The 18,319-nt window shown below is 42.5% G+C and overlaps 1 protein-coding gene across 1 annotated transcript in view; it reads right to left on the bottom strand.

The window, feature by feature from the left end:
- Positions 1-2,421: 2,421 nt before the first annotated feature.
- The window catches only part of CUNH1orf105 (chromosome unknown C1orf105 homolog), a 27,561-nt gene continuing 11,663 nt past the window's right edge, over positions 2,422-18,319 (bottom strand). The window contains exons 4-7 of the mRNA XM_012557746.2: positions 15,562-15,636; positions 8,964-9,031; positions 5,961-6,028; positions 2,422-2,940 (exon numbers count right to left, since the gene is read on the bottom strand). Of these exons, the coding sequence (XP_012413200.1) occupies positions 2,795-2,940; positions 5,961-6,028; positions 8,964-9,031; positions 15,562-15,636 (357 nt within the window). The 3' untranslated portion in view covers positions 2,422-2,794. The remainder of the gene's footprint in view (positions 2,941-5,960; positions 6,029-8,963; positions 9,032-15,561; positions 15,637-18,319) is intronic.

Genomic DNA, 18,319 nt, shown 5'->3' with positions numbered 1-18,319 from the left:
AATCCTATGTCAGAGGAATCTGATTACTCAGGTCGGTGTGTGAAAGCATCTTGGCATCACTTTCCCTGAAGGGACGGAGGCAAAAGGGTATCCTCACATAGACCAGAAGTTATCAAAGTGTGGTCTGGGGAATCTATGAAACCCTTTCAAAGTACCTGTGAGGTCAAAATCATTTTCACAATAATTCTAAGGTGTTATTTGCCTTTTTATTCTCTTTCTCTCACAGGGTACAGTGGAGTTTTCCAGAGGCTACATGACATGTGATAATGCCATCACTCTGGCAGCTAACGGAAGGTGTGCTTGTGTATTCTTGTGTTTTGAAAATTTCTCCACTTTGATCTCTAATATGATAAATATCAACAGCTATGCACTACATTTTAAAAAGTTATTTACCTTTCTCGATACTTAAGTGTGTAAAAGGTTCCTACAACTAAAAAGTTCAAAAACTACTAAAATACACCATCTTTCTCTGTCAGCATGCTGGGACACCAGTCAACACTAGAATGTTCTTTTTAATGAGATTTTGGAAGCATCCTACATGAAGACTTCTTAATGAGGTTTAGGAAGCACTCTATCTCACTTAACCAAAAAAACTCAAATCAGTTGCCATTGAGTTGATTCTGACTCATGGCGACTCCATGTGTGTCAGAGTAGAATTGTGCTCTATAGGGTTTCCAGTGGCTAATTTTTCGGAAGTAGATCAGGAGGGCCTTCTTCTGAGGCACCTCTGGGTAGACTCAAACCGCCAACATTTTGGTTAACTGTTTGTGCCACCCAGGAGCCCTCTATCTCATTATCAAAAAACCAAAAACTAAAATGTTGCCGTGGAGTCAATTCTGACTTATAGTGACCCTAGAGGACAGAGTAGAACTGCCTCATAGGGTTTCCAAGGCTGTAATCTTTATGGAAGCAGACTACCACATCTTTCTCCCATGGGTTCGAACCGTTGACCCTTCGGTTAACATCTGAGCACTTAACTACTGCATCACCAGGGCTCCTTAGCCATACGATATTCAGATTATCTCAAAAGCTCCAAGTAATTGTTTTTTGGGCATGCATTCCCCCTTAATGGTGGCTTGGAACTGCCGACCCTTTGGTTGCTTAACCACTGCACCACCAGGGCTTCTTTCCATCACATTAACCCAAAAACAAAACCTACTGCCATTGAGTCGATTCCAACTCATAGTAACCTTATAGAACAGAGTAGAACTGTCCATAGGGTTTTCAGGCTGTAAATCTTTACGGAAGCAGACTGCCACATCTTTCTCCCACAGAGCGGCTGCTTCTTTTGAAACGTGGACCTTCTGGTTAGCAGCCAAGCGCTTTAACCACTGTGTCACTATGGCTCTCTATCTCATTAAACCCGATCAAACCCACTGTCATCAAGTCAATTCTGACTTATAGTGACCCTATAGGACAGAGTAGAATTGCCTCATAGGGTTTCCAAGGCTGTAATCTTTATGGAAGCAGACTGCCACATCTTTCTCCCATTGGTTCGAACCATTGACCCTTCGGTTAACATCTGAGCACTTAACTACTGCATCACCAGGGCTCCTTAGCCATACGATATTCAGATTATCTCAAAAGCTCCAAGTAATTGTTTTTTGGGCATGCATTCCCCCTTAATGGCATGAGTATAAACATCCTGTTACTGGATATGTTAATTTGTGAAAATCTAAAGAAGAAAACTCTTTTACCTGTGACATGTCTATATTTTGACAATTATACGAAATGAGATCAGAATCAATGCACACAGCCTTCACCTTGACAGGAAGTGGGTACTGTTGTTGGAGTTCTTGAACCGGAGTGAAGTTAAGAATCATATGAGGTCTGTTTAGGCACCAGGCCATTTGGTCTAGATTTCTGAAGCCCATTCTTCAAACAGACTCAGCACATAGGCCGGTTCTCACCTGTTGGTCCAGTGTCCATTCGGTCACAATCCTGGGATTCCACAAGGTCACTGCGTCTTAAGGAATGGAAGGGGTCTTTTTTATATGAGCCTTCCTGAAGCTGAGCACAGAGCATATGTGCCCATAAATATAATAGTTGGGAGCCTCGAGTTTTCCTTTGACTCCCTCATACTGCTGACATGTAGACTAGGACAGATGTGGAGGTGTACATCCTCAAACCAAAGTAACCAAGCTACAAAACATAAGCACTTGGCGTGGATTTGAATGAGCAAAGATTAGCTGTATATCTGATATATGCAAGGCAGTAAAGGAGGTGACTGGGGAGGGCAGGGCAAGGCACAGTTACTGTCCTCATGGGTTGTAACAATTAATCACTTGCCATTTTCCAGTTTTGCATCAAAGTATCCTCTGGTCATTTACCTGCATAAACTGACAGACATAAGCACAGAAGGGTGACCTCCATTTCTCTCCTTCTTTCTTAACAGACTAAATTCATATAGGATCCCCTGGGGCCATCTCTAGCCCCCTGCCCTGAAGGAAGAGCTGAAATAACTTTCACAAAATATTCATGTCTTAGAAACGGAAAACTATTGTCTATTATAACATGGATAAGAAACTTTAACCAAATAAAACGAGACACACTTACATGGCTCTATTTCAATCAATAAATTTTTATAATCATATAATTAAGCCATTTTGTCTTTGGGAGAAGTAGGTGAGAAGATAGTAACAAGAACTAGAATACCAGCAACTGTTAGGAAGGCAAAACTGAGTCACGTTATTGGAAATAGGAGGAAAGTATGAGGAGAGAGCCCCAATGTCAGAGATTGGTTTGGTGAGGTTGTTTTCTCTCTGGGAGTCCGGAAGAGATGAGCCCAGACCACTCACCGCCTCATTGTCTTGCTAATTGGCCCCTTTCTGGGCAAGGAAGAGAGCTGCCTCTCCTGCAGAGTTCTGTAGGCATCTGAGAGCAGGTCCTGGAAGACAGCTGTCCTAGGGCCCAGAATGGGCAGTCTGTAGTCAATGTTCTCTGGAAGGCAATGCAAGAAGAAGAAAGAACAAGGGCTGCTTATGTTGTACCCTTAAAGAAACTCAAAATAACTAAAGGACACCAAAGGCCTTCTTAACCTTATAAAACAGATTCAAAATTCACAGAAGAATTCTCTGAATAGAACCACCTTATCCCTCACAACACTTAAGCCTTTACAAATCTCATCAAAGAGGCCAGAAAGAAGTACCTAGAGACATACAATTCAAGTATCAGGAGCCATCACCAATTGAATTGAAATGAAGATAAAATATGTCTGGAGTTGTAATGTGAACCAAAGGGAAAAGAGGATTCAATTCTCAGGAGACTTTTCAGGGACCACATACATTGTTCTGAACTTTTTAAAAAACTAAAACAAAACATAATCTTACAAAGAAGTGAGAAAGTGGTTGCATTTCAAAAGGAACCTTCGGTTTATGAAATAATTTATTTTAGGCGTCTTTAAAATCCTTAACACCCTGACCTGTTTTTCGAATGTGGTTTTATTTACAAAAAGTTGGTTAGTATTCAGCTTTTCAGGAAGACACATCACTTGAAGGAGAGTAAATCAGTGCATGAAATAACCCTTTCCCATTGGGAGTCTCCGAATAATTAATGGAATTGGAGCCCTGACTTCTTTGGAACAAGTTCCTCCGTCCAGCTAAATGAGAGCTTAGAGATGTTACAGACTCATACAAACCCAGGATCCAGTTCAGTCTCATCACTGTAATGAAGAGGAAACAGAGGTCCAGGGTCACAGGCACTGATGAGCTGAGGACCAGAACCCAGATTTCTTCAATCTTAACCCAGTGCTAACTACCACCCTGTGCCAGGTGATAGCCCAAGTTAGGTGGTTAGCATCTGTAGCAATGTTTATCATGACCAAGTGTCACAGGATGCTTGGCAAAGGGAAAGATAAATGAAACCAGAAGGAATCCCCATCACTTGTGTAGATAGGCCCTTTTCACTCGCTTGGGTCTCATTAAGAATAATGGGTAATATATAAGGTTTAGTTGAATCCAGAAAAAGAGTAGATAGAAATCACTGTTGTGACCAACAGAATGAGTCAAACAACCACTGGCAATAATGTTTGCTGGAATGAGTCAGCCATGTGGTATTTGTGGCATGTCCACAGGGAACACAGCCCAGCAATAAGCAGCAAGTGCTGCAATATGAATATGCCTAAGCTACATAAACCAGTGAGGCTAGGGCAGCGTCAGCAGTTTGCCTGGGTCGACCAAAGGGGAAGGCTGCTTGTGCTGAGTGTCTGGCTCTCAGTGGGGCAAACGGTTCTCTGGTTTTACAGGTTGAGAATCGAAGCCCAGAGGGTTTAAACATTTGGCCAAGCCTATACAGCAAGGCTAGGCTCCAATTCCAGGTTTCTTTGCTCCTAGACTACTCTTTTTCCATTATCTCAGAGAACAACACAAGGCCAAGGCTTAGCTCAGAAGGGTCACAACTAGAGTTGACTGTAGATCTACTAAGCTTCAGCTCCTAGTCAGCTCCACAACCACTCTCCTGCAAACCTCACCTCCAATATTGCTGTCCTAGGTTGGACTATGTGGGCAAGAACCAGGTTCTGTCTAAGAACATAATGTACCGATCTTGTGTACACCATGTCTAGCTCTTTCACTGCTAATTGAAGTATACTGCTAGGGCTAATAAGCTGATGAAAGGCATCTTGTTACTCTGTCCTCCATGGTCAGAAAATAAACATTGTTGCTGAGGGAAGGGCATGTAATAGTGTGTGTGTGTTGGGGGAGGGGGAGTTGGTTGGTTCATCCCTTTGTGAGAGCAGGCCTGAAAAAGTCCAGGTCCAAGGGAAACTCTGAATGAATGTGTGGCTGGTACAGAAAGCCTTGAAACAAACTGCACATGCCTGTCACCCAGTGTTCTTTTGGCTTCAAGAGAATGAGGTCATCACAGACCAGCAGAGTGTGGAGCTTTCTTTGGGTGAATGCTCTTAGCTCTAGGCTCTTCTGTCCACTTTGGCTAAATGAGAGCCATGAACTAGGCCAATGTTTTTGGGCACATAAGAAGGGACTCAGTGGGACTAACAGCCTCTCACACCACTACAGCAACATGTCCAAGCTTCAGCTCTTACCTTGGTCTCTGGTCCTCCTTTTGGCATCCCCTCCCCCCCGCAGACATTCCTCTATCCTCAAATTTCCTTTCTAGATGCTTTCTCAGCTCAGTTTGACTCTAGCTCCCCTGCAACTCCCAGGATAGAGCTTAGACTTCCCCATCTGTACAAAATGAAGAAAGTAGTCTTGATTTTCCTTATTGTGTGTATCAAATTAAAGAAAAAACTTTAGATGGCTCAGTTAATATGGGAGCAAATGAAAAGAAGGACAAAGTTACTAAGGTGACAGCCTGTGCTGCACTAAACCTTCAAACGGTATCTCCTCAAAAAATGACCCCTCCCACCTTCACAAGTCGGCTTCTGTAAAGGATGAGACTTAGGTCAATGCTGAAGCTGGAGACAGAGCCTCTATCCTTTTTTCTATCAATAGCAAAGATAAAAATAGCACCAGTCAGCTGCTGGGAGAAGGCAGGTGTTTTAGGGGACCTGCAGGGGTGGAAGGTTGAGGGCCCTGGTGAGGCAATTTCAGGCATGTGCACACGCAGCTCCCTTCCCACCTTAATTGGTACCATCAGGGCTGCTCGTCAGGGGACTTATATCTAGTTTCTACCACATACGTATGCAAATTCCTCAGCAAGTAGATTACAGGGCTCTTTAGAAGGAATGGGGCAGAGCCATGTGGCACGGAACCGGCTTGGGAAGGAAAGTGACACAGATAAGAAGGGCAAGTAAAGCCTGAAGAGGGGACAGGTGGGCTTGGAGAGAGTGGAGGGCTGAAGACCAGTCAAAGCAGGACAAAAGAGCAACACGTGAAACAGAAAGGGACAAGGAACGGGAATTTGTTCAGAAAATTTAGAAATTATTTCAGGGATTAAACTTTTCATTCTCCCACCCCGGGGTAGTCTGTCTCACACTATAAGTACTCCAAAAGAAACCAAACCTGTCAGGATGTCATCATGGGGAAGTTTGGGTACAGTCTTGGCTCTTGGTGGGTGAAGACCCATCATCCTGATTGGAGGGAGCAAGAATACACATCAGTTAATTGGTGAGGGCTTGGTGGAAAGGGATGTATCTTTAAAACACAGATGGTCTCTTGACTCCCGTATCTGTTAACCTGGTGACTAGGCCACTTGTGCAGCAGTGTGAGGTGACTGGGGCTACTAGTTATCAAGCTGTTTTCACTTATGGCATTTTTATGGATTTCAAGAAAACCTTCATCGTAAAAAAAAAAAAAAAGTTTTATCCTACTGTCAAAACATGCATAGTCTGAAAACAGGAGGGATTAAATAACACATCCTCCAATTTCCAGGAAAAAAAAGGTAGCAACTCTTCCAGATCAGTAATCTGCCCTTCAAGAGCAAAATTGAGAGAATATTTTGGCTGGAACCTTTCAATTTTAGAGAAAAACGTCTCGACCACATCGTATTTCTCCTGATGGCCAAGGCTGTATATGAGACCAAATCATTTCTACATTTGTTTAAAATGCTTAATTTCTAAAAACTGATAAACCTATTAACTTTGATGGTCTGTCTAAGGATCTACACTTATTTCATGGTTTCTATTTTCATAAAGATCTTTCAAGATCATTTTTGCTTTGCTAAGAAATAAAAGTCAGTTCAGCCACTATATTTTATTCAATTGCCATTGGAATACTCATTGGGATTGAGAAAAAGAGAAAAACCCCTTTTATTAACCACTTTGGGCAAAACAGGCAGATGGTATTTGTAGGACTGAATAGCTTAAGATTCTTTCTACACTGTAATTCAATAAATATCCATCCATCCATCCATTCATCACCCATCATGCATCTTTCCTTTGTCTCTCCCTCTCTCTATCCCTCCTCCCTTCCTTCCCTTCCTTTCTCTTTCCTTTTTCTCTCCTTCCTCCCTGCCCTCCTCATTCCCTCCCTTCCTTTCTTCCTTCCTTCCAACAAACATCATTTTAATTCCTGTAATGGCTATAATTAAAGTCACTTTTAAAAAATTGTATTATTTCAGTGAAGACAATTCCACAGGCCTATATATGCAGGAGAACGCTGGTGGCACCAGTGGTTAAGCATTTGGCTGCTAACCAAGAGGTTGGCAGTTTGAATCCACTAACCACTCCTTGGAAACCCTATGGGGAAATTCTACTCTGTTCCGTAGGGTTGCTATGAGTCAGAAGTGACTCGACAGCAACCGGGTTGTTTTTGTTTTTTTGTAATATATGTAGTGAAACTAATAAAATATGAGGACTGATTTTATAAGCTATAAACAGAATCAGACGCACTACTTTATAGTCACACTAGATAAGTGTCAAACAGAAGTGGTGCATGTTCCTTCATAACATGAAAAAAATGACAATTTTATGACACTTCTGGTTGGTGTTGATGTGATTTTAGGACTGGTTCAACACTTGGTCTTAGCTTTAAAGGGATAAGAGCTATTTGTTTAAAATAAAACCAGTTAATGATTCTGGGATGTGGGACTTTACTTAAAGTGCCACACTAGCAAGATGAACTAAATGGGGCAATAATTGTCAAAAGTATCCTCCATAGAAGAGTAAACTTTTGCTCAGAAATCCCTGATTTTAGATAGTCCAGTTATTCATTTAAAGTCCATAAAGAATATTTATTAGAATTATTTTTATTGTGATCTGATATAAGAGCTCTTTGGAATTATAGAATCAGTATTTAAAAACAAACAAACCACACCAGTTGCCACTGAGTCAATTCCAACTCACAGTGGCCCTATAGGACAGAGTAGAAGATCCCCACAGGGTTTCCAGGCAGTGGCTGGTGGATTCGAACTGCCGACCTTTTGGTTAGCAGCTGAGCTCATAACCACTGCGCCAGCAGGGCTCCAGAACTGGTGCACAGTCGATTCCAACTCATAGTGACCCTACAGGATAGAGCAGAACTGCCCCATAGGGTTTCCAAGGAGCAGCTGCTAGATTTGAACTGCTGACCTTTTGGTTAGCAGTCATATAGCTCTTAACCACTGTGTCACCAAGGCTCCAGAATCGGTATAGGATAAATGTGATTAGGGCTGGAGCTTGTACTGCTCAAATACTCATGTCCTCTATCACCCCGTCTACCTGGGCCAGGCACCTGGTACATAGTTTCAATGTATCTGAGTCCAAATCTCAGCCTGGAACAAATGACCTTGAGTTCATAAAAGCAATCAGAACATATGCTGCTGTGCAATGTAAGGTTACAAAAAAAGACCTATTTATGTTTCCACATTACTGTTCTTTATATGAGGAAGAAAGATTTAAAGAACGCCATTAGATTACACATAACTTCTCTGGTTGATCATATATAAGGCTGGCTGTATTTCTACATTTCAATCATAAGGCAGGTCTACCTACACTGGTGCCCTATACCAGGTGAGTACCTGTTTTGAATTTTTGAAGAAAGTAAACACTGAGTCCTTTTCCCCCTTCTGAAAGTTAAATACAGGGGAAAAACACAATTATTTATATTCTAATCAGAATTCCGACTAGAATTTCTGTTGCACTTGATCTTGATAAGAAAGCAGCAAATGACAACAAAGTAAACTAATAACACGGATTTAGTTATTAAAAAGTAGCAGAGGTTGTTCTGAACTCAGGACAGATTGTGTGTAATCTCCCTTGCCTTCTGAATTAGATATGTCATCTGTATGGGCAATTTGTATTTTGTTCTGCCTGAGTTACCAAAGACATCTCCTATGCTATTCCTTAGACTGCTCTTGTGAAGGTGGAAAGATAATACTTTCTACAGTAGTTTCAACAGCTGTTCAAGCAAAACTATGAAAAATATTTTTGGTTTCACTATAGTTAGCCAGAAAATGAAACCAGTCAAGAAGTCCATTCCCTAAGCATTCTCTAAGAACCTACTTACCACGTTTCTCAATCTACTGTTCTGTGTCCCCCAGATATAACCAGAATTAAAGCCATATCCTGACTTGAATCTTTGACTTACCTATGACTCATAAAATTCTCAAAGGAGAGTTTCAGATCATCTGGGATGAGCATAGTTCTTGGTTGCACCTGAGGAGGAAATAAGAATGCTCAAAACTACATTCTTATTTAAATAAATAATGTACCACCTTGGCGAACCCAAGCTGTGTTTAATACCAAAGTCACTCATACATCCTTTTGTGATATGAATCAACCAGAGAGCACCACCCTGCCCTCCGTGCCATAGGGTGTTTGTTCTTCCCTGGTTATCAGATTTTGAAGTTAGGTAGCTCAGGATTAGTACCTGTTACCGTTGAGTCAATTCCAACTCACAATGACCCAACAGGGCTGGGTAGAACTGTCTCATAAAGTTTCCAAGGCTGTAAATCTTTACAGAAGCAGACTGCCACATCTTTCTCCCACGAGAGCAACTGGTGGGTTCTAACCACTGACCTTTTGGTTAGCAGCCAAGTGCTTTAACCACTGGCACCACCCGGGCTCCTTTCACGACTAGTAAACCTTCCAATTCTCTGCCTAAATCGCTCCCCACACATTCTTCTGGTCTCAGGTTAACCATCACTTTCTCACACTCCTGGACTGTGGTTTGGTAGTCCCCTGCCTTCTGTTCCTATTGTTCTCTGGGCTTCGTCTATCAGAATACTCACAGCCTTTTTACTGTATTTACTTGCTTAATGTCTGGCTTCCCTGATAGACTTTCAGCTTCATGAGACCAGAGAAAATGTCACTGTTTTTGTATTTCCATGTCCTAATATTACTGAACCTGGAAAGGTGGGTCCTTGTCCAGCTTGCTAAGACTTGCCAATTATCTGGACACTGGTCTTTGACAAAGAGAAAGTAACTTTATTACAATGCACAGAGCAAGCAGCCAGGAGGAAGTTCCTCAGATCCGGCTCCCCAAGCTATGGGGAAGCAGGGCTTATATGTGATTTGGGCAGCAAGATGGCAACCGCGCAGATGTACTGGAGAGGGAAAATTCTAGAAGGCAGCCAGGAACCAGGAGATGATGTGGTTCTTGTTGGACCTCTTGCTTTGGAATGGGTCTGGGTGATGATTTTCCTTCTGATTTGTTCCACCTGTTGCTGCGTCTTCTATTGAGGTCAATTAGTGGTCACAGCTAGCCCTTCCGCGCATGCGGGGCAGGCCAACTCTGGCTTGGGCTAGTTTAAGGACTAATGGAAATTTACTAGCATTCATAGGGTCAGATTACACTAACACAGTACCTGTTTAAGAAATACGTGTTGACAGAATTAGTGAATGAATGACCCCACTTTGAAGCACATTTTAAAAATTTAAGTGTGTCCTTCATGCAGGGGTAAAATCATTTATACAGTTAACAGTATTCGTGGTTAAGAGACATCATTTTCTTCAACTTTTTTTTACATTTGTTACTAGCACTAGATGTTGGTTTTCTTTTGGAGACCATGTTTTCACTAAGCAGTATTTATTTTCATTATTTCTCAAAAATTACTGTAGTCACGACAATGAAAAGATAATCACAAAGATGTGGATGAAGATGTTCAGCTGGGTTACTAAGTGACTTGTGATTTAAACTTATTACTCAGAAAAACTCCAAATTACTCTGTGTCAAGGACCGTTACAGGTGTTTGAAAATAGCAAAAAAAAAAAAAACCCTGAAGAGTAAGTCTACAAAAATGCCAAGCATCTGCTGTATTTAATCATATTGTTCTCCTAACTCATTAGCCAAGGGTAGGATGGGGGTGAGAGTGGAAGAAGGTGATCTCATAGTAAGTAGCATGTGGTACTTGTCTGGAGCCCTGGTGGCACAGTGGTTAAGAGCTTGGCTGCTAACCAGAAGGTCAGCAGTTTGAATCCACCAGCTGCTCCCTGGAAACTCTATGGGGCAGTTCTACTATGTCTTATAGAGTCAGAATTGACTTGACAGCAATGGGTTTTGGTACTTGTCTTGTAACAAGAGTAGTGGGGGAGGCAGAGCCTTCAGAGAGAAGCTGACGAGAGATTTCTAGATACATAAAAAGAGGTGAGAATATACCACAGACAGACTTTGCCTTTCTTCAAAATTTCATCTAAAGCTAGCCCTGTTCTAAGGAAAGATAAAGGGAACTTTTTACCTCCTCCTGAATAGCATGACCCCTGATCTAAAGCCTCTTAATCCAGCTAGTACTACTGTTTCCCAACATTATGTGTGAAGTGGGCTATAGGGGCTACTCAGAACAAAGCTGTTAAAGAGAGCATTTTGTCTCTGAGAAAAAAATGTGTCATGTGGTGAACTCCTATTAATTCTTGAAAACTCTGCAAAGTGTCTTCTTCCAGATAGGCTTCACTGAGCAGCCTTTCATTCCCCACCAGATCCGTTTTTATTTATATTTATCACATCTTGTTGTAATTTATTTGATTATCTATTTGGCTCTTTAAAGACAGGGCTTCTGTCATCATCGTCATCTTTTTTTTTTGCTTTTTTTGTGACTGATACATTACCTAAGTACTTGGTCCATGGCAGGCAATTGATAAATATTTGTTGAAATAAACTGAATTACATAAATGGACCTCTGGAACCAATAAATATACATTAGAGCATGTCTACCTACATTATGACCAGCTTGGCAATTACTTTTACGGGACTCAAATGTGTTAGAGAGTAATGCAAATAACAGAAGAGCTACAAAATAGGTGTTTTAAAGCGAAGATGAACTGTTTGGAGTAAGGCATAAAAAAGACAGTTGGTCAACAGTTCTGCTGAAAACCAAGGCAGATATCCTTGGTAATTCACCACCATAATCACACGGGAATACGAGTAGTTACATGGGACTATGGTAGTTACACATGTCAGGTCCTACTTAGGAAATCTTTTCCTTCCTTCTTTCTTTTTTTGAGATGAATCTATTTTATGTGTTTATTTTAAACATATTCTTCCAAAGCTAATTTTTTAAAATAACCATTTTAAAGTGCACAAGTTGGTGATTTTTAGTATAGTCACAAAGTTGTACAACCAACACTACTATCTAATTCCAGAACATTTTCATCACCCCAAAAAGAAACCCTGTACCCGTTAGCAATCAGTCCCCATTTGCCCCTTCCCCAGTCCCTGGCACCATGAATCTACTTTCTGTCTCTAGGGATTTGCTGATTCTGGACATTTTATATAAATGGAATCATACAACATGTGGCCTTTTTGTCTGGTTTCTTTCACTTAGCATACTGTTATCAAGGTTCATCCATGTTATAACATGCATCAGCACTTCATTTCTTTTCATGGTCAAATAATATTCCATTATCTCGATAGACCACATTTTGTTTATTCATTCATCAGGTGATGGGTATTTGGGTGGTTTCCATTTTCAGGCTATTAAGAATGTGGCTGCTATGAATGTTCACCTGTAAATTTTTGTGTGGACATATGTTTTCAGTTCTCTTAAGTATATATCTAGGAGTGAAACTGCTGGGCCATATGGTAACTTTATGTTTAACTTTTTGAAGAACGTCCAAACTGTTTTCCAAGGCAGCTGCACTGTTCTACATTCCCACTAGCAATGTATGAGAGTTCCAATTTCTCCATATCCTTGTCAACACTTGTTATTGTCCATCTTTTTTTTATTATAGTGATCCTAGTGAGTGTGAAATAGTATCTCATTGTGGTTTTGTTCCCTAATGACTTAATGATGTTGAGTAAAAGTCTATTAAAATATTTTGTCCATTTTTTAATTGGGTTGTCTTTTATTGTTGTGCTGTAAGAGTTCTTTATATATTCTGGGTACTAGTCCGTTATCAGATATATGCTTTTCAAATATTTTCTCCCATTCTGTGGGCTGTCTTTTCACTTTCTTGGTACATAGCGTCCTTTGATGGACAAAAGTTTTTAACTTCGATGAAATCCAATTTATCTATTTTATATTTTGTCACTTATGCTCTAAGTGTCATATTTAAGAAACCAATGCCTAATTCAAGGTCATTCAAGATTTATGCCTATGTTTTCTTATAAGAGTTTTATGGTTTTAGCTCTTACATTTAAGTCTTTGATTTTGAGTTAATTTTTGCATGTGGCGTGGGCAGAGGTCTAACGTCATTCTTTTACCTGTGGATTATACAGTTGTCTCAGTACCCTTTGTTGAAAAGACTATTCTTTTCGCCTGAATTGTCTTGGCACCGTTGTCAAAAATCAATTGTCCATAAATGTAAGGGTTTATTTCTGGACCCTCAATTCTATTCCATTGGTCCATATGTCTATACTTACTCTGGTACCACACACTCTTGATTATTGTAGGTTTGCACTAAGTTTTGAAATCAGAAAGTGTGAGTCCTCTAACTTTGTTCTTATTTGAAATTGTTTTTGGCTATTCTGAGTCTCTTCCATTTCCATATGAATTTTAAGATCTGCTTGTCAATTTCTGCAAAAAAGGTATCTGGGAATTTAAAAGGGATTGCATTGAATCTGTAGATCAATTTGGGGATTATTGTCATTTTAACAATATTGTCTTCCAGTCCATGAACACGGGATTCTTTTCACTTGTTTAGGGCTTCTTTAATATCTTTCAGTTATGTTTTATAGTTTTTGATGTACAAGTCTTGCACTTCTCTTATCAAATTTATCCCTAAGTATTTTATTCTTTTTGATACTATTGTAAATGGAATTGTTTTATTAATTTCACTTTTGGATTGTTCATTGCTAGTGTATAGAAATACAACAGATTTTTGTATATTGATCTTGTATTCTACGACTCTACTGTACTTATTCACTTATTAGTGCTAATAGTTTTTTGTGAGTTACTTAAGATTTTCTGTATTCCAAGAGTATGTCATCTGTGAAGAGAAAGAGTTTTACTTCTTCTTTTCCAATCTTTATGGTTTTATTTCTTTTTCTTGCCAAATTGCCTGAGTTAGAACCTCCAGCACAATGTTGAATAGAAGTGGCGAGAGCAGACATCCTCACCTTGTTCCTGATCTTAGCAGGAAAACATCAAGTCTTTCACCATTAAGTATGATGTTAGCTGTGGATTTTTCACAGATGTCGTTTATGAGGTTGAGGAAGCTCTCTTCTATTCCCAGGAGTCTTTTTCTGTATTCCCTAGCATTTCCCTTCAACTCACTGCTGAGAAAGGACTGCAGTTCTGCAGCCTTACCCCTGGAAGGACTGTGATGTGCTACTGCACACAGCAAGCTAAGGGTATTTCATCCTTGTTTTCTAACTTTTCGTAAGTTTCCCACCTGGATCTGCATGCACTAGTTCTGAGAGCAGTAGGGTAACTTTTGTATTTGAGGAACTTCCATGAGGTGGGGGAGGGGGCAACCTGCATGGAAAGATTGCAACAGGTAAAACCACAGCATATGGTTCTACTCCTATCAGGCCTGGGCGAGGACAAAGGACAGAGAGGAGGTCTTGAGAAAAAGGACAGCTGCTGAAGTCCCAAGCAAGCCAGGTGGCCAAGGCCAGCTTAGGCCCAGGGTCAGTGTGTTCTAAATGTGGTCACAAGTGAAGTGGTTCCGGGAATAAGTCCAGGAGAAATCCCAATCCTAGTTTTTCAGACTCCGGTCAATGTTAATATTGAATACTGTGCACCTATTTATGTACAAAATGAACATTGATTGTAATACCCAGCTATGCTTTTGCCAGTGGTTTAGGTTAAGTTTCCAAATCTCACACAAAAATTTCACAAAGCTGCTGCTGCTCTTCCACATCCCACTAACCGAAGCACCTCTGCCGTGAACTCATTGAAGGAGCTTCTCTGTGTTCTTCTGCCACCCCTTGCTCTTCCTCTTATTGCACACCTAACCTTACCTCTCTCCTCGAGTCAGAGGAGAGTCATAGGATCTCAGAGTTGAAGAGACCATTCCCCAAACTCTACCCTAAACCTAATCAGTCAGCTAAGTTAACCTTCAACCTAACTCTGATCCTTACTCTGACCCGAACAACCATTCTAATACTAACCCTAACTGACCCTAGTCCTAACTTCAACCTTGGAAAGCCTCTCCTTCAGCACCTCTAACAGATGCCAGAGGTTTGTCCTTGTTTCTTTCACATTCCCCTTGATATCCTTCTTTTTTCCTAATACCCCCCATACTGTCCCACTACCAATGATAGATATCCAGGGTAGGTGACAACCCCACTAGCTAGAAAGTACTATAGAATCTTCTGCAGGTTTTTTCCTGAGGTGCTGACTGAATTAATGATGAACCCAAAGATGAAGTGCTTGTTTCATGTGGTAATGGTGGAGAAGGATTTTGTGTGTGTGTGTGTGTGTGTGTGCGTGTGCATGCACGTGTGTTGTGCTGGGGCGATGTTAAGGAGGAAAAAGGAGCTCCATGTCCCCCTGAACCTGAACTCCATGAGGGTGCAGTCACCCTAGGAGTCTAAAATGAGGCAGCTCATCTCACCTCATCTCTTCCCCTCTGGCCCACCTACCTGGGTTCACCTTTGGCTTGTTGAGACAGGGAAGGTTTATCATATCATGTTAGTTGCTGGTGCTCTCAGGGCCAACAGCTCCTCACTTGCAGCCCTTTCCAAGGTCTTCACTGAAAGGGACCCCACCACAGTCTCCTCAACAAAGCTTTGCTGGGGCAGGGCAGAGCTCTGCCCTGGAGGTGACTGTGCCCAGCTCTGACACCCCCCACCCCACTTTGCCTACCATTTTTCTTTCTCGACATGTGGAGCACAGCTGCCTGTTCCTGAGCAGCACGGAGTTACTCTGGCTCCTGCTCACCTGAGGGGAAGGAGAGACAGAGAGAAGTGAGGAAATGGGGCACCTGACGCAACAAATAAGTGGGAAAAGGGTGGAGTGGGGAGAGAGGTAACAGTTATTCCTTTCCTAAAACAGAGATGGACGCTTGCGTCTCAGCCCCATTCAGGGTGGACATTGAATCTGAGGTTGGCTGAGGCTGGTAGGTTCAGAAAGGGCCTAGGCAGGAGGGAGTGAGCCATAGACTCTGTGGTGGCCTCAGTGGTGGTCTCGGGCCCCTGCATACAGCGGAGCAGGTACAAAGACAGCTCACAGAGGGAGCTGTAACTGGGGGCTGCAATCTAGCAGGGGCGCTGCTTCCCACTGAGAGCGCCCAGGAGCTGCTACTTCCAATAGATGGTGTATTTTCCCCATATCACACAAAGGCTCTGCCATCTGGACCAGCTGAGGATCTCTAACAGCCTAAGAAAGAATGAAGAGAAGACTTCTTTCCTGCAAACCTTCCTGGCCCCTCCCAGTCATTATCCTCTTTTCTCAGACTTTAACTCTGGCCCCACATCCCTTCTCCAGCATCCACTGGTCAGCACCACTTCAGCCCTTCCTTGCTCCTGGGAGCTGCAAGTAAAGCCCTGAGCAAAACTGGAGCTGGTGTGTGGGCCATGTACCCCTCCTTCCTCTGGGCGCAGAGGCTGCTCAGTCAGGCAAAGAAGTACCCAGTGGAGGGAGGGTGAGAACGCCTCATCTGCTCATGGCTTTCTCATTTCCCTTCTGCTGAAGGGTGAAAGAGAGGGCTTAGAAGCACTAACACCTGGAACACAAGGTTTTCATCAGCACCTCTGGTACAAGGTTTGGTTAGGGAGAAATGGGAACTTGTGGCTGAAACTGTGTTTGGGGATTTTCTCTCACCCTTCTTCAGTCACTAACATCAACAGCTGTGAGCTATGTTCACAGTGAGTGTAGAATATGGTGAAGAGTGAGGCTGCGGTGACCAGCAGACAACTGTCAACTGAAATCTGCTCCTTGGTTTGATTGGCTCATTGACCTATCACTATATGTGTGTGCAGGCCTTGCCCTGGCCCCTTCCTGCTGTCCTGGAGCCTTCCTGCTCTGGGAGGTTTCGGGAACACTAAGAGGGGTATAGAGCCACACAGCCTGGGGAGAGCTTAGGGGTGCTCCTAAGGTGCCTTTGCAGGAGAGGTCTGCAGGTGGCTTCCTCCTATGACAGACATGGCGCTTGGGTGGGGCAATACTGAAAACTCTTGACAAAGTTGGAATATTTGACAAATATTGAAAATACATTTCATTTTTATAGAGCATTTTAAAAGAATCAACTCAGTATTGCAATGTTGTGGGTTGCTATGTTGAAGCATGAGTGGGAATGACTAGACTCATTCATTAAACAACAAACATTGTGGTGCCACCATGTGGAGGGCACTGTGATGGGGCCACAAAGCTGAATAAGACAGAGTTCCTGGCCCCAAGGGAAACAAGGGAAGAATACAAATCCATTCCTCTGCCCATTCAGTTAGGTTCTGGAGACATTGAGATGAATACGACACAGCTTCTGACCTCAACCTGCTCACCATCCAGCAGGCAGTGTACCAAGAAGTACGATGGTGTTGACGGTGCACTGACAGAGGCTGTAGAATATAGTGAGGCCACAGTAAAACCGAATGGAACTGCTGAGCTCACCTGGGCGGGGCTGGGGGCTGGGGCAGACAGGGAAGAGTCTGAGAAGAGTTCAAAGAGCAGGCAAGCTTGAGTAGGTGTTTGTGGGGATGGGGAGGGCATTCCAAGCCCAGGAAACACTGTGCAACAATATGGGGGAATAACCTAGCAAATAAGCTCCAGAGGGTCGTTTGGAATGGCTGGATTGGGAGGAGGAAGGTAAGGAGAAGAGAGGCAAGAGAGGAGACATGTGTGGACTCCTCTGCTTCTGGGCTGATTCAACTTTCTACCATGTGTTATCTGAGGCCCTGGGGGTGGTATCCCCTGCAGCTCAGGCTCCTCCCCCATCCCTTACATCCCTGAGGTCTGAGACTCAGAACCCTTTCTGAAACCTTGCTTCAAGGTAGGATGCTTTGGGTGTCAGAGAGCAGGCAGTGGTACCTGTGGTTCTTCAGGAAAGTGAGAGTCTACTTCTGATGGGAGGAATCAGGAAAGCTTTCCTGGAAGTGGCATTTGCACTTGGTCTGAAAGGAGGAGGAGGACCTGGACAGGTGGAGGTGGGGTAGGAAAATGCTTAGGTGGGCATGCTTTTAGTAGAGTTATAAGCAGATCTTATCTTCCCTGCAATTGATTCCTCTACTTTCCTCCACCTTTTCCAGACTTCAGGTTTCTGCATAAGAATACTGCAAGACCCTACAGGGACTGGAGCCACCGTTTTCCCTATCAATCAAGCAACAGGCATATTCGGGATCGCTCAGGTACATGGCAGGGTCTTTCCAGGTCACCTTAACGGAAACTGTAAGTGTGGCCCCCGAGCACCACAACCATGATGACTACAGCCTTGTCCTTGGGACCCAAAGGACCAAATGTTTTATGTATTATCCTGCCTTCCTTGTTAACTCCTCAGCCTTTAAACCATAGCTTAGGTGTTACTTTCTCAAAAAACCTTTCTCCTTCCCCTCCTCCCTCTCTCACCTCCCTGAACTGAGGAGGGTGTCTGCCTCTCTGACTTTATCATAGCTTTGGCATAACTTTCACT

The sequence above is a fragment of the Trichechus manatus genome, unplaced genomic scaffold (assembly GCF_000243295.1).
Source record: "Trichechus manatus latirostris isolate Lorelei unplaced genomic scaffold, TriManLat1.0 scaffold00117, whole genome shotgun sequence".
NCBI classification, from domain to species: Eukaryota; Metazoa; Chordata; class Mammalia; order Sirenia; family Trichechidae; genus Trichechus; species Trichechus manatus.
This window is presented reverse-complemented; position numbering and strand designations above follow the sequence as displayed.